General features: G+C 41.0%; 1 protein-coding gene across 2 annotated transcripts in view; it reads right to left on the bottom strand.

Annotated features, from left to right (window-relative positions):
- ARAP3 (ArfGAP with RhoGAP domain, ankyrin repeat and PH domain 3) overlaps window positions 1-16395 on the bottom strand; it is a 169824-nt gene that overhangs the window by 94007 nt on the left and 59422 nt on the right. For both annotated transcript variants that reach the window (XM_075856211.1, XM_075856212.1), the window contains exon 2: window positions 3997-5046. In XM_075856211.1, the coding sequence (XP_075712326.1) occupies window positions 3997-4970 (974 nt within the window). In that variant the 5' untranslated portion in view covers window positions 4971-5046. The remainder of the gene's footprint in view (window positions 1-3996; window positions 5047-16395) is intronic.

Below are 16395 nucleotides of genomic sequence, written 5' to 3'. Positions count from 1 at the left end.
TGCAAGACAAATAGAAGGAGTATTTCCAACAATTCCATTATATTGGGAGGCTGCCACTTCAATTCCAAATATATTTTTTCCACAGGTGGAGCTTCCCTCAAGAAAAGCAGACAGTATATTTATATACAGTAGTTCACATCCTGGATTTTTTTTGAAGCATGAATTGGGCAACTGAGAACTAATGGACATTTACACCTGTTCTCATGGATGTTATGGGTGATTAAAAACAAAAATACAACCAAGACTATCAGTCTTCATTGGGCGAGGTTGATGTACCTGGTCTACATCTAAATAATTTCCCAAACAGGGCCAAATGCAAAATTTAAAGGAGAAGATTTCAAAATGTCAAAGGCTCAGTGAGAATGAAGGTGAAAATACTTTGGAGTCGTTTACATTAACAAAAGCAGAGGAAGAAACACCCAAAGGGATATATGACCGATGATAGCAAATTGGATGCTTGTATCGTCTAAACTTTTTGTTTCCTATACACAATAGTTTTTATTGTGTCTTAATGCTGCTCCATTGCTGGTGGTTTAAAATACCACCTATTCTTGTATACATGTTTCCTTAGGTAAAAAGAATTACATAGTACAAAACAATTTTGCATTGGTGGGACTAGATATAGGCCCAACAAGGACTGAATTCTTTACAATTTTGCCTTTAAAATATCACCTCTTGGTATCTACTTTTGCACATAAAACAGCAATAAAAAAAAAATTCCCGAAATAAAACACATTTATGGAAAATATGGGGGATGTATAACCTGATAATATATTTCTAATGACAATAGGACCTTAAAAATACAAAATCATACAGCAGTAGACCATCAAGCATTGATACCAACATGAAGCTGCCAACTGACGCTACCGTATGTTTCAGGTAGAAAAGAACTAATGTAACGTTTATCTGCCTTCTGTACAGTTCAAGTAAAGAATTTTCTTTACTACCCGTCATTTGTTTTAGAAATCCGATATTTTTGCTCAAGAAATGCATCACTTAAGTGGGATCCCAATAACCTTGGCCTTACAAGAACTAGATGTTCATCCTGAATTGGGTTAAATGTAGAGGCACCTGCCCGTAGTGCAGCTTCCAAAGACTCTTCAGTTAAGTCCACGTCCCAAGAGTCTCCATATGTTTTATGCAAGTCAAGACTTTCATCAAATGAAGAAGATACATCCAGCAGTGGATTTATATCACTTTCTTCCTCTTCTGGGACATTTAGAGCAATTTTCCTCCCCGGAGAACACACTAAATAATTGTTCTCTCCCGCTCTGGAAGATGAAGTCTTCAAGAGGGACATTTTAGAAGGAGACTTCTTTTGCATAAATGGTAACCTTGGCAAAAGATTACAGGCAATTTTTTTCGGTGGAGTTCGAACAATTCCCTCAGAGAGTTTTTCATAGTTTAACGAGAGAGTGCTCTTTGATTTAGATACACTGGTAGATATATTTCCCACGGGTTGTGGCCTTAATGTAGTCATGTTGGTGACTGTGACATCCTTTTGTTTGGGTCTTGCTGACGGTATATTCTTGATCACCTTTGATAGTGATATTCCAGTATTAATTAAAGGCTTTATTACCTCAGCATTCCCTAGAGGCCTTGGCAAAGCACTACTTGGCTGTGAGTTTTTTGTACTTGACACAACATTCCTGCATTTAGGCGGTTGTGAACCAGTGTTTCCTGTTTGCTTTGGCCTCTGGAAAGTCACACTTCCTGCAGATTTCTGTATTGATAATCCATATTTTTCTGCTGGTTTCTGCTTCAATAAGAACTTACTTCCCTTCAATTTTGTTCTTTCTACAGAACAATGTTCTGACTCGATCGGCCTGGGTGATGAATCGTTTCTTGCAGCTTTTACTTTTTGTGTTGCCAAACTCACTATACATTTTGTCCTTGGCACCAATCCATCTAGCTTTGCTTTTGGTACAGCAACAGTTTCATAGGATCCCTGATGTGATGCATTGAGGTCTTTTACTTTTGATTCCTTAGGTTTGAGTTTAGGCAAGCTGCTCACTGTCGTTTTTGTTGAGGGAATATTTGGAGCAGTCTTCTTGTCAAATGATTTTTTAAGAGTTGAAGATGGTGATATTCCCATAGTTGTTGGTCTCTTTGACATATGGACATTGGTAGTTGTGACTATACTTTTCACAGATTCAGGCTCTGCTAAATGTGAATGTGTATAGACCGGCTTGTGTGGTCCCAAATGTGCGACTGGACCATTTTTTTGTATTGTAGGCCTTGTTGGAGTTGTGTACCTTAACAAAAAGGATTTCTGAGATGGAGCACTAAGGGATGTTGTGTTGGAAGAACCAGCTGGAGTTGGTCGGTGTAAAATGTCATTCACCCCAGATGTATATCCTGAGGAATCTTTTCGAACAACTGGTGCAGAACGTAATATGTTTTTTGTGACAGACTTTTGTCTTTGCAATGATGTGTTTCCTGTTACCTCTTGTCGCATTGTAGACTGTTTCTTCTTCACTTGCCTGGAAGATGAATAATTAATTAATGGTGGTATAGAAATGTCATCATTCTGCGGGCTCTCTGTCCTTTGTGGAGGAGACTTTCTTGCACGAGGCAACATTGGAGAAGCAGAATGCCCAATTGGTGGAGGTCGAGGAAAATCAGCCTGTCCTGTTCTTGGAAGCCTTGGTGACCCAGAATCTCCTACTGGATTTGGTCTTAAAGAAGCAGCAGAAAATGTGATAGGTACTGTACTCCTTTTCTGGTTTGGAAGTGGTTGAGTTTGATTACCAACAGGCAGTGGTCTCCCTGGGGCAGTAGTCCTCAACCGTGGAGTAGTCGGGGAAGCAGAAATCCCTATGGGAGCTGGCCTTGGACAAACACCATCTCGCATGCTTCCTAGCGTAGGTGAAGGTGTGTTCCTCATTTGGACTTGTTTTAGAGTAGAATTCCTCATCTGCGGTGATCTAAACGAAGCAGCCACTAATCAGGTATAAATGCTAGTGACGATGAAGTAACAATATGCATCCACCCTGCTTTTGCTGCAGCAGTGCCTATTATCCATGCAAGCAATTGCGAAGCAGGTATAGAAAAATCTAATTTTTTCATCAGACAAATACGAGGATCGTTCTCCCCAAAGCATGCATTGCTTGGGTGTAGCTAGTGCCTTTAACAAGTTATGTAAAGTCATTATTATAATTTCAGCAAGGTCAAGACTTCCTTCAATTGTCTGATTCCAGCTGTAAAGTAATCTCCACCCTTTCCTTAACCATTGGCTCCAGGAAACTATCTTAGACTTCCATGGTTGGCTCCCTCTGTATACTTATCTGTAGGGACCCAATGTTCCTTACAAAAAGACCTATATGGACTTAACATATTAACCTCCTCCTATCCTATTTTACAGTATGCATAATTCGAAATATGTTAATAAAGGTTTAGGGAACAGGATTGCAATATGAACATCATTCAGCAAGTATTGTTAAATATAGTGTTCTTTGTGAATAAAAATATGTATCATTAAGATATGCTAGTGAAATAGTTAATTCACTGATTAGTTTAAATATTTTAAGTTATCCGCCCCACCCCCGAAAAAGGTGTTTTTCACCTTTTAGTGGTACTTTTGAATGTGATTTAAAAAAAATTTTTAAATATACAATAGCAGCTGCAGTATATTTTATTTACAATGTGTATAAAAGCATATATAAGTTATATATGAACTTTATAACTTATATATGGACACAAAAATAACTCTACATCAAAACATGGGATATATTAATTCAGCAAAATTAAATTTCGTCGTCATGTAGTAAATATAGAAGTGGTTAAATATGATGAGGAATAATTTTTGACACAAAAACAGCAAAACATTATTTAAAAATTAATATACAAATTCTATAATTCTGTACTATATAAACATTTTTTGAATACAAATTTTATAAAGACTGTTTATGGTATTTCACAAAGCAAATTAGTAATACTATTTTCACAATACTTTAAAAAAAAAATAATATAGAATAGTTTCAAAATTGTACTTACTTTATTCTTTCTGGCGCTGACGTTGCTTCTTGGTTAATCATGTTAGGGGAATTTAAATATATTTGTGGTGCTTTAATGTCTGTACAACAGCTGAAAGAGTCAGTTCTAGCAACAAACCCAGAATAGAGCTCATTGGATATCATTGTTAGTGTTTCCTGTGGAGATGGAGGACTGGCTGAAAAGGAGGTGACTTCCTCTTGACTTCCAGTAAAGGAAGACAAAATCGATAACGGAGAACACTGTATGCTATCCGCTTCCATCTGTAGCTTGTATTGCTGGTAAGATGAACCAGTCTGTGGAGTTTCTTTGTTCTGACGCATAGGGAGAGAAGGAATGGGATGGAATGGTTTCCCAACCCCAGCGGAAGTATATCTAGAAGATCCTGCCTCCATCTCCACCCCTCCTGGCTTAGGCCATGGGCATGAATTACTAACGTTTTCTGAATCCAAGCTGCTTCCTCTTAGAACAGTTGTTTCCTGAAGAGAAGAAGCCTTTTTAACTGTGATTGAATTATGTTCTAAACAAGTAGGTAATGTGGTGGTGGTGGTGGTGGTGGTGGTAGTGGACATCATAGTGACTACAAACTCCTTATTTGTTGTAGTACTTTTATTGAATACTGTTCTTGGTTTTGGCACTGGCTTGACAACTAGTTCTGTATCAACAATTTTTCCATCTGTGTCAGTGCTGTTGTCTTTTTCATCTTTGCTTGGATATTCCAGAGAATCTTGTTTCTCCATGCTACTTGAAGGGGAAAGTGAGTTTGAGTCACCAGAAATGTTTCTCAGTCGACTAATTATTCTCTTCCTGTGGCCAGTGGCACCAACTCCAATTTTCTGTAGGACTTTATTGTCCACTAATAGAATATCCTTAACTCTGTGGTAGCCATTCTGCCTAAAGCTGTCCTGGTACCTCTCCAGATGGATGGCACAGAGCCAGTCTGCAATGTCCACCTCTTCATCAGCAGCGGACGTCATGGCCACACTGGCCAATGATCAATTTCTACCAGATAAAGTGCCAATTAAGCATTTTCACAGCATAAGAAGGAGAAACCTAAAAAATAAAGAATACAATTCAGATTGTGGTATTCAAATTCTTTACAATTAAGTGAACTAAATTCTATGAAAAACATTACTGTAATGCATGGGTCGAAGAGTATAAATAGGAGATTGCAAGAGATAAAACCTTAATGCAAACTAGGAAATATAATCTGGGCATGCAAGTAAAAACATTTTGTCCAGAAAGAAGCAGACAATGACAATTCTCCTAAAACGCTATTCTGGTTTCAACAAATATAACACATTTATAGTGTAATGAAACATTTTCTATTATACCTTGTGCATCAATTCCTCAAAATCTCTGCTTGAGTCATTAAATGGGAACCTTCACTATTTACCTCCAGATAATATACACCTGGCTTGGTCATGCCACAATCCAAGACAGAAGATTGATAACTGTACTGTAACTATAATGAGCCGTGCACCTGTGTGATCATTACATGATAAGGACAACTTCTGGAAGTAAACAATGAAGATTCCCATTCAATGACTGCAAGCAGAGATCTTGAAACTGTGCAGAATTGCTGCACAAAGTAAAAATGCATACATTTGTGAAATAAATATGTTTTAGTTAGTGAACCCGAAAAACTCCTTTCAAAGCATAATTAATTTTGGAATGACAGCAATAGAATAGTCAAGACAGTCCAAAATTCCCCCACTTAGCTGGAAACAAGATCCTTTCAAACAATTCCATTTACACTGGCTTATCAGTCACATTCCCCCATTTCAGTTGAATTAAGAAAAAGATCAGTGATAATTGATATAATTGATATTGACCGATCATGTCGCCATAAAAATTAATGTTAAAGGCTATGTATACCTTTTAATGGAATTTGTTTTTTTTTAATAAAATGTAATTCAGTGTGATTGGTGCAACTTTATAACTAGTCTTTATTAAAAATAGTTTTTACTTTTTGAGCTACATCTGCTCTGTATCCTGTATACAGAGCAGCTGTATCGTTTGCTGAATCCTGAAATGGGGGAAAGTGACTGACAGGACAGTGTAGATTTCCCAATACTTTTGTCCAAATATATATATATATATATATATATATATATACACATATTTTTTTATATATATATATATATATATATATATATATATATATAATGCATTCAGAAAGTCTTCAGACCCTTTACATTTTTACACATTTTGTTATGTTAAGGCCTTGTGCTAAAGTAAAAAACAAAAATCAACTTTTTCCCCATCATACTGCACTCAATACTCCATAATGACAAAGTGAAAACAGAATATTAGTAATCTTTGATAATTTAATAAAAAGGAAAAACTAAAATATTGCATTGACATCAGTATTCAGACCCTTTCCTCAGTACTTAGGGGAAGCTCCTTTGGCAGTGATAACAGCCTCCAGTCTTCTTGGGTATGATGCCACAAGGTTTGCACTAGGGTGTCACGATACCAGAATTTGGACTTAGATACTGATACTTTGTGTAGTATTGCGATTCTCGATAACAAACTTATGCCAACAATAATGAAATGTGAGGCACGTGGTGTAATGAATAAGTGAAAGAAAGGTTTTTACAGTGTTCACATCATAAATGAAGCTATAAACTTGTTGTGCAGGTTATTACGGTCACAACAATACAGAATATGTGTATATTTTATATATTGAGAGTTTTATTTAAATGTTTATTGTAAAAAATGAGTGTGTATTTTTTTAGGCAAGCTCTAAAAACAGGAAATATGGTCAGAGAGCTCTGGGGTCCTTCAATGGACCCTGGGCTGTCTGCCCATATATAGTATGTCCCTAAATTGCTTCACAGGGATTCCCTGTGACGGATCCAAGGGGCATCCCCCTTTTCATTTTTCCCTTGAATGCTGTGGTCAGCTTTGATCACAGCATTCAAGGGAATAGTGGTGGAGATCAGAGATTTCTCTGATCTCCGCCATTAGAGCTGGGCTGCAACTGTGTAATACAGCCATGGCCCCACTCCTGACAACAAGTGTGTGCGCGCAGTCAGCATGAGGTGATGAAGCCGGCGCTGCACTAATGAGCGCCAGCACTGAACACAGAACATGGGGGTGTTTTGCAGCGCACCCGCTATGTACTCTGTCTTCAGTCATGGCGCTCATTAGTGCAGCGACGGCCGCATTACATCATGCTGACAGCGGGCACACTCTTGTCAGGAGCGTGACAATGTCTATATTACAGAGCCGCAGCCCCGTTCTGACTAAATTCCTGTACTACAATACTTAGCTGTGCAGCCACACAGCTTAGTATCGAAATACATGAATTAACGGTATTGAACCGTTTCAGTGTGCACGGCATCGAAATAGTATTGATACTTCATTGCATCGTGCAACCCTAGTTTGCACACCTGGATTTGGGGATTTTCTGCCATTCTTCTCTGCAGATCCTCTCAAGCTCTGTCAGGTTGGATGGGGACCGTCGGTGGACAAACATTTTCAGGTCTCTTCAGAGATGTTTGATTGGGTTTATGTCAAAGCTCTGGGGGGCGGGGACTTAAGGTCATTCACAGAGTTGTCCCTAAGCCACTCCTGTGTCCTTTTGGCTGTGTGCTTAGGGTCATTGTCTTAATGGAAGGTGAACCTTCAGCCCAGTCTGAGGTCCAGAGCACTCTGGGACAGGCTTTTATTAAGAATATCTCTGTACTTTGCACCATTCATTTTTCCCTCAACCCTGACGAGTCTCCCTGTCCCAGCCGCTGAAAAACACCCACACAGCATAATGCTGCCACCACCACGCTACACTGTAGGGATGGTATCGGGCAGGGGATGAGCAGTGATGGTTCACCTTCTGAAAGTTTCTCCCATCTGCACAGAGAATCTTTAGAGCTCAGCCAGAGTGACCATTGGGTTCTTGATCACCTCTCTGAACAAGGCCCTTCTCCCCAGATAACAAAGTTTGGTGGGGCAGCCAGTTCTAGGAAAAGTCCTGGTTGTTCCAAACTTCTTCCATTTAAGAATTATGGAGGCCAATGTGCTCTTGGGAACTTTCAGTGCAGCAGGAATTTATTTGTACCCTTCTCCAGATCTCTCTCATGGCTTGGCTTTTTATGATAGGCATTGTCAGCTGTGAGACCTTATATAGACAGGGGTGTGTCTTTCCAAATCATGTCCAATCAAATGAATTTACCACAGGTGGACTCCAATCAAGGTGTAGAAACATTTCAAGGATGATCTAGAGAAACGGGGGGCCCCCAGAGCTAAATGTCAAGAGTCATAGCAAAGGCTCTGAATACTTTTGTCCATGCCAAATTTGAGTTTTTATTTGTAATAAATTAGCAAAAATTTCTAAAGTTCTGTTTTTAATTTATCATTATAGGGTAATGATGGGGAAAAAACGTGTTTTTTATTTTATTTTAGCACAAGGCCTCAACATAACAAAATGTGAAAAAGTGAAAGGGTCTGAGGACTTTCCGAATACACTGTGTATACTTTATATATATATATAGAGAGAGAGAGAGGAGAAGGCAGCAGCACTCACAAAGAAATCAATGATCAGGTGCCAGCAAAAACGTCCCGATCCTTGGACGGAATGTCAGATATAGTAAAATAAACTTTGCAGCACTCCAAGTAGAAAAAAATGGTGGTTTATTCAATCCAAATATAACAGCAACGTTTCAATCCTACAATAGGAGAAAGATCCTATTGTAGGATTGAAACGTTGCTGTTATATTTGGATTGAATAAACAACCATTTTTTTCTACTTGGAGTGCTGCAAAGTTTCTTTTACTATATATATATATATATATATATATATATATATATATATATATGTTACTATTGTCACATCCTTGGAGCGAGTGAAAGGGTGACAGTGGGTGGTGAGACAGCACAGGGCAAGGTGGTATTACTTAAATTGATGGGGTAAAGTTAAATATTCAGAATAACTCTTGTGAAGTGAGATTATAGTTAGATAAAACAAAGGACTGACAGTGGAGTCGCTACAGTCATCAGATACAGCACGTTGCTACAAGTAAGGCTAAGTTCACACGGAGTATTTTGGGGGAGGAATATCTGCCTCAAAGCTCCAAACGGAATTTTGAGGCAGATATTCCTCCCCCAAAATACTCCGTGTGAATAGCAATTATCGCGCCGTTTTTCGCCCGCGGCCATTGAGCGCCGCGGGCATAAAACACGCTTTCTCCTGCCTCCCATTGAAGTCAATGGGAGGTCGGACGCGGAAGCGCCCGAAGATAGGGCATGTCGCTTCTTTTTCCCGCGAGGCAGTTTTACTGCTCGCGGGAAAAAGACGCCGACGCCTCCCATTGAAATCAATGGGAGGCGTTCTCGGGCCCTTTCTGCCGAGTTTTGCGACGCGGTTTCCGCGTCAAAAAACTCGGCAAAAGACCCCGTGTGAACATAGCCTAAAGGTCTAACGCTTTTTATCCCATAAACAATAATGTCAAATTGTATACATTATATATATGCTTGAGCCAAAATAACAAATGACACAACTAGAAAATATTTCTGGCCATGGAGCCATCTCTGATAAAATATTTATGAAAATAAAAACTTGAATGTCTCTTGATGTAAGCAAATATCACATAAAACAACTATGTCTAGACGTAAACCTAAATCACAGAAGCCTCACATCCAGTGTGGGATAGAAAAAAGAGAATCCACAGCATATCAAGCCAAACAGAGCATGAGAGAGGTCAACAAGCAGCAGCAAAATATAGGAAGGAGGAAATCTACAACACACGGACATTTCTATATCTTATCTGGAGTCTCCTCGGTAAAGCTTCTAAAAAAAATACAAAAATAACGTAGACTGTAAGGCCCCATGCCGGAGGCGTAGCTGGGTTCTCCAGCACCCAGGGCAAAGATTCAGTTTGGCGCCCCCCCCCCAACCTCTTTCCCGACAGCTCCTTCCCCCTCGCCGTGTTTGTTTTCTCTACCAATCAAGGACATGTCATTTCTTTTACACATTTTTTTTATGTAACTCGAGCATAAAAACATTTGGACATTTTACAATATAGTTCTATACACAACACCAGAACCAAGCTTAGTACATGTATACAACACCAGAACCAAGCTCATTACATATATACAGCACCAGAACAAAGCTCAGTACATAAATACAACACCAGCACAAATACAGCTCAATTTAGTGCAACCCCTGCCATATAGGTATGTATGGCGTAAAACTACAGCTCCCAGCATGGCCCGAACAATGGTAAGGATATGCTGGGAGATGCTGTTTCACAAAAATAAAGCATATCATAATCATACCACCCATCATCTCGCTGCAGATCATACAGTGACCACAGTGCTGATTAGAGGCAGAATAAGAATTTACATTAAGTGACTAACCAGTGACGTCTCAGATTCTAGTTCCTTTTCTCTATCCGGTCCAGACCTCTATGATGACTTCTCACGGTCACAGACCATTTCTGCAGTTTGCCACTCAGATGTCTTGAGCTTCTCACTTTTCCAACATTTCTACACCTATAAATAAAGATAAAGTTCTCATTATACCACACACTACACACCTAAATATAATAGCGTACCATACACCATACACTGTGTCCCACACACACACACACACACACACCGTGCCCCCTGTAGATTTTGCCTGCCATAGAGCCCCCTGTGGATAGTGCCCCCATATAGCCCACCCCTGTATATAGTGTCCCACAAATAGCTCCCCCTATAGTGCACCACAGATAGCCCACCCCTGTATATAGTGTCCCACATATAGCTCCCCCTATAGTGCTGCACAGATAGCCCACCCGTGTATATAGCCCCCTGTAGATATAGCCCACCCCTGCATATAGTGCTCCACATATAGTCCACCCCTGTATATAGTGCTCCACAGATAGCCCACCCCTGTATATTGCCCCCTGTAGATATAGCCCACCCCTGTATATAGTGCTCCATAGATAGCCCACCCCTGTATATAGCCCACCCCTGTATGGTGCTCCATAGATAGCCCACCCCAGTATAGAGCCACCCACATAGATAGAGCCCCCCCATAGATAAAGCCCCCCTGTAGATAAAGCCGGACATTCATTGCTTCTAATTGTACCTGTGTCCTATAGACGCAGGTACAATTACAGTGCAGGATGGGGTGGCGCTGGCGCCCCCCTCTAAGTTGCGTTCGGGGCACATGCCCCGCCTGCCCCCCCTAGCTACACCCCTGCCCATGCACACGAACGTACTTTTGCGTCCGCAATTCCCCCGAAAATCCACGGGAGAATTGCAGCCCCATTCAGTCTTATGGGGCCATGCACACGACCGTGGTTTTCACGGTCCGTGCATAGCCCAGGAGCCCGCACCGCAGAAAGAACGGACATGTCTTATTACGGCAGTGTTCTGCGGTCCGGGCTCATTGAAAATAATTGACGCGGCCATGTGCACAGCCCGTGATTTGATGGCGGCTCGCGGTTGACAGTCCGCTGCCGGCCGACCCGAAAATAACGGTCGTGCACATGGCTACGGTCGTGTGCATGAGGCCTTAAGCTGACAAAGGATCGCTTTTGGCCTTCAAGAGCAAGGGCAGAACAAAAGGGCAGGACTTTGGTCCCCAAAGCAGGAGTTTCAGAACATGCCCTATAACCCTATGTCCCTGATGTTCACCGTGATAGCTGTTGGAAGGATAATCATTCATTTAATTGCCTCCTATCGCCCCCCTTCAATATCAATCCCTAGCATTTGTATTTATAATATTTGCTCTCCTTATCCCCGCAATTCAGTGCCATCAATTCTACCAAGTTTCTGCAGCTCTATAGATATTCACTGTCGCCTAACGCTTGCTCTCTTCAATCAGCCGCTTTTATTTTTTTAACCATAAATTGCGCTACCACCCCAATGGTGCAGCAGAAGGCCGAGATAAATGTAGCTTGAGTAATGCAAAGTCTCCTTGACACTTCTCTGCAACATTCTCTGTGGTGTGAATAGGTTTTTAATATGGGTGGCTCTCTCAAAGAAAAAAGTATACAGAATGCTTTTAAAGCGGATCTGTCATCAGACTGTGCTGCCCCATATATAAGGTCAGCATAGTATGGGGACAGGTATGCACTCCTACTAGCCAAAACAGCACAAAAAACATTGTTCCATTTGCCTAATAGGAGAGATCAAACAATGCCCTGGACTCATAGTTATGAGTCCGCTGTATTTAAGAGGGAAGCGCTCCAACCACATCTCCCCGCCTCCCACTTTCCTCCTCAAAGTGATTGATGGGCTGCCGTGCATGCAGATAACTATGTGTCCAGTTTATTCTTTGATCGCTCCTATTAGCCAAACGACACAGTATGTTTTTGCGCTGCTATGGCTAATAGGAGGGAGGACCTTATGGCAGGATCGAGTAATAACAGATCTTCTTTAAAGTGTTTAACTGGTTGCAGACGCAGGATGATAATGCACATCTTAAGCAGCGGGTTGTTGCCGCATTAGGACGAGCATTATCGTCCTCTAGTTAAACTGTCACTGCTTGTAAGCAAACGGTGACAGGACAGTGACTTCAGCTGTCACAGACAGCTGATCTTCACAGCCATCGGCGGCGGGACCAATCGCGGTGCTCCACCCCCGGTGATCGATGTTATTGGTCAGTCACTCCAGACTGACCAATCACAGCAGAAAAGTGAATTGCCGCCTTCCTCTATGACGGACCCTCTCATTTCTGTCACAGTTTGTAACAGTTCTGAGGAGATCGGACCAGAGAGAATTTAGTGTGCGTCCTCACAACTAAGACACTACACAAACCTATTATTTTAACCCCATAAAGCTCCCTGATCCCCCTCCCCTTTTGTGGACCTGTCAAAAGTTATTTAGTTTGTTAAAAAACTAAAAATTCTAAAAAAAATATCTATAGGTAGTAGGTGTTTATTATTATGTATATACATGTGTATATTATATACATACATATATACAATATATAGTATATATATATATATATATATATATATATGTATATATATAATAAATTAAAAAAAAACAAATAAGCCCACCTTCAGGAAGTCATCTGACTTATGTTATTCACTATATATATGTGATCTCATTTGTAAAATAGCAAGCTATGATTAAGGACCTTACTGGTCTGAAACGCGTAAGCGTGGTCCCGGGATTCTTTGTTTTAACCTTTTTGTTTTAAACATGACCTAATAAACCCTCTAACTTTTATTTTGAGTGCTGGATATACCTACTATAATGAATCGGGGAAAGGAGACGGACAGGTGAGCCCTAATCTACCCGCAACTCAGTCACTGCCTACAAGCACGGCCCGTCCTAAGTGACGGCGTACAACTGGGCGACGGTCCCTATGCTCAATAAGTGCAAGACAGACAACACAAGACAAGGGCACACAGAAGCAAAGGGGGAAGTAGGGGCAGTTGCCCACAGAAACACCGTGAGCAACAGGCAGTAGTGAACAAGCCAGAGAGAGTATGTAGTAGCAAAATCAGAGCAGGAGAATAGTCAATCAAGACAGAGTCAATAAGTAACAGCGGTCAATCAGGTAAATAGCAGGAATCGCAGAGCCAGGAAACCAGACAATCACAGGCAAGGAACATGCTGCAAGTGAGGGTATAAATAGACCAAGGGCGGGAGCGGAACCGTCAGGCCAATCTGTGATAGGTTCTCCCTCTCCTCAGCCTGCCAGCCTGAGTGGTAACAGATCGCGTTACTCTAGCAGACCTTGGAGCTGATGAAGACTGATTAACCCCAGGCGTCGACACAGAACCTGTGTCTGGCAAGCCCTTTACACTTACACTATACACCTCTATTGCCATATTATAAATATACCCTATATATATATCACATGCAGACGTCCCAAAAGGAGTATTAACCCATCCTGCGCTGACGTTTTAAGCGCTGTTTCCTGTTTTATCAAAGAATAAAAAGTTAAAATTTAAATAATCTAAAAATTATGGGTGCGGCGTGCGTGCCGTCATATGCAAACCTGTTTCTCAGATTTTAGGAGAGACAGGTTTTGCAGGGTGGCCGCTGACCATGTGCAGTGCTGGTTGCGTTATATTGACGACGTGTTTATCATTTGGCAAGGTACTGAAACACAACTGACTAGGTTCATGTCTGAACTAAATGTCAATACATTCAATATTAAACTGACATACATCCTTGATAGACAAAGGGTTGACTTCTTAGATGTGTCGATTGAGGCTAATGAGGAGGGGTTACTACAGACAGACGTCTTTAGAAAAGAGACATCGGTCAATTCCCTTTTACATGCATCCTCATCACATCTGCATTCTACGGTGAGGGCTGTCCCGGTTGGTCAGTTCCTTAGGATGAGGCGGATCTGCTCCTCTGAGGAAAAATTTGAGAATCAGTCGCGGGACCTTAAAGATAGATTCCAAGACAGGGGCTATAGCCAGAGATGTATCAAGCATGGATATAATCAAGCCAAAAAAACTGAACGAAAACAACTATTACATCCGACAGGAACAAAAAAGAAAGAGGTAGTTAATAATAAGATCAGATTTATCTCCACCTATAATAATCAGTGGCAAACTATGAGATCAATACTAGAAAAAAATTGGCCAATTTTAAACACGGAACCTGCCCTGTCGTCAGCCTTACCTGTAAGGCCTCAGATGACGGCCAGAAGTAGTAAAAATCTCAAAGATATGCTAGTAAAAAGCCACAATATACCCTGTCAATCGAACCCCTTTTCTAAAAGAGGTCCAGTTCAAGGCTGCTACCCATGTGGTAACTGTGTGGCATGCGCGAACATAGCACGGAAATCTTTTTTCAATTCCATCAAAAACGAACGTCAGTTTAAAATCCTACATTATATCTCGTGCAGTTCGACTTATGTTATCTATTACGCAACATGCGGATGCCCAAAGGTTTATGTTGGTCTAACATCTAGACAACTCAGAATCCACATTCGGGAACACGTACGGGATATAAGGGCTGCCAAGAATGTCAATGATCTAACATTACTAAAAACGATCCCCAAACATTTCAAGTTATACCATGGATGTGACCCCAAAACCTTTTTGGCATAGGGAATAGATATGGTGCACTGTGGAGTCAGAGGGGGTAATGCGAAGAAGATTCTTGAGCAGAAGGAATGTAGATGGATTACTACTCTGGGAACTCTGACCCCTTTTGGGTTGAATGAGCAATTGAGTTTTTCTGCCTTCCTATAAGGTCTTATCAGTCCATTGTCGTTTTTTAAGTGATTTTAGAATAACTGTGGTTACCTGTCCTACTCTCTATATGATATTAACTGTCGTTTTTGTGTTCAGGATTAGTCTCTCACTTGAGGATATCCATAATACTTGTTTTTCTGGATGTCTTTGAAGATATATCATAGACGAAGAATCGACGGGCATCTGTTTAACAATCCAAGCAAGATGGCGATGAGAAGAGTTCCCGTATGTCATTTAACATTTTCTGTCTTAAATGAATATCTGCTGTCATTTTGAATCTATGTACGTATACATATGATAGCTACACAAAAAAATAATTTTCCCCCCTCCTTTTCCCCCCCTTTTTTCACTTTTTACCTGGTTTAGAATATAATTCTGTGTAATTGTTATAGATTAACCATTTCGAGTCTGTGTTCTTGTAACATGAATTTCATGTACTTAAAGAGGCTCTGTCACCAGATTTTGCAACCCCTATCTGCTATTGCAGCCGATCGGCGCTGCAATGTAGATTACAGTAACGTTTTTATTTTTAAAAAACGAGCATTTTTGGCCAAGTTATGACCATTTTTGTATTTATGCAAATGAGGCTTGCAAAAGTCCAAGTGGGCGTGTTTAAAGTAAAAGTCCAAGTGGGCGTGTATTATGTGTGTTACATCGGGCCGAGTTTACTACTTTTACTAGCTGGGCGTTCTGACGAGAAGTATCATCCACTTCTCTTCAGAACGCCCAGCTTCTGGCAGTGCAGACACAGCCGTGTTCTCGAGAGATCACGCTGTGTCGTCACTCACAGGTCCTGCATCGTGTCGGCCACATCGGCACCAGAGGCTACAGTTGATTCTGCAGCAGCATCGGCGTTTGCAGGTAAGTCGATGTAGCTACTTACCTGCAAATGCTGATGCTGCTGCAGAATCAACTGTAGCCTCTGGTGCCGACACGATGCAGGACCTGGGGCAGGAAGTGAGTGACGTCACAGCGTGATCTCTCGAGAACACGGCTGTGTCTGCACTGCCAGAAGCTGGGCGTTCTGAAGAGAAGTGGATGATACTTCTCGTCAGAACGCCCAGCTAGTAAAAGTCGTAAAAACGCCCGATGTACGCACATAATACACACCCACTTGGACTTTTACTTTAAACACGCCCACTTGGACTTTTGCAAGCCTCATTTGCATAAATACAAAAATGGTCATAACTTGGCCAAAAATGCTCGTTTTTTTAAAATAAAAACGTTACTGTAATCTACA

Source organism: Rhinoderma darwinii, chromosome 3, assembly GCF_050947455.1.
Source record: "Rhinoderma darwinii isolate aRhiDar2 chromosome 3, aRhiDar2.hap1, whole genome shotgun sequence".
NCBI lineage: Eukaryota > Metazoa > Chordata > Amphibia > Anura > Rhinodermatidae > Rhinoderma > Rhinoderma darwinii.
This window is presented reverse-complemented; position numbering and strand designations above follow the sequence as displayed.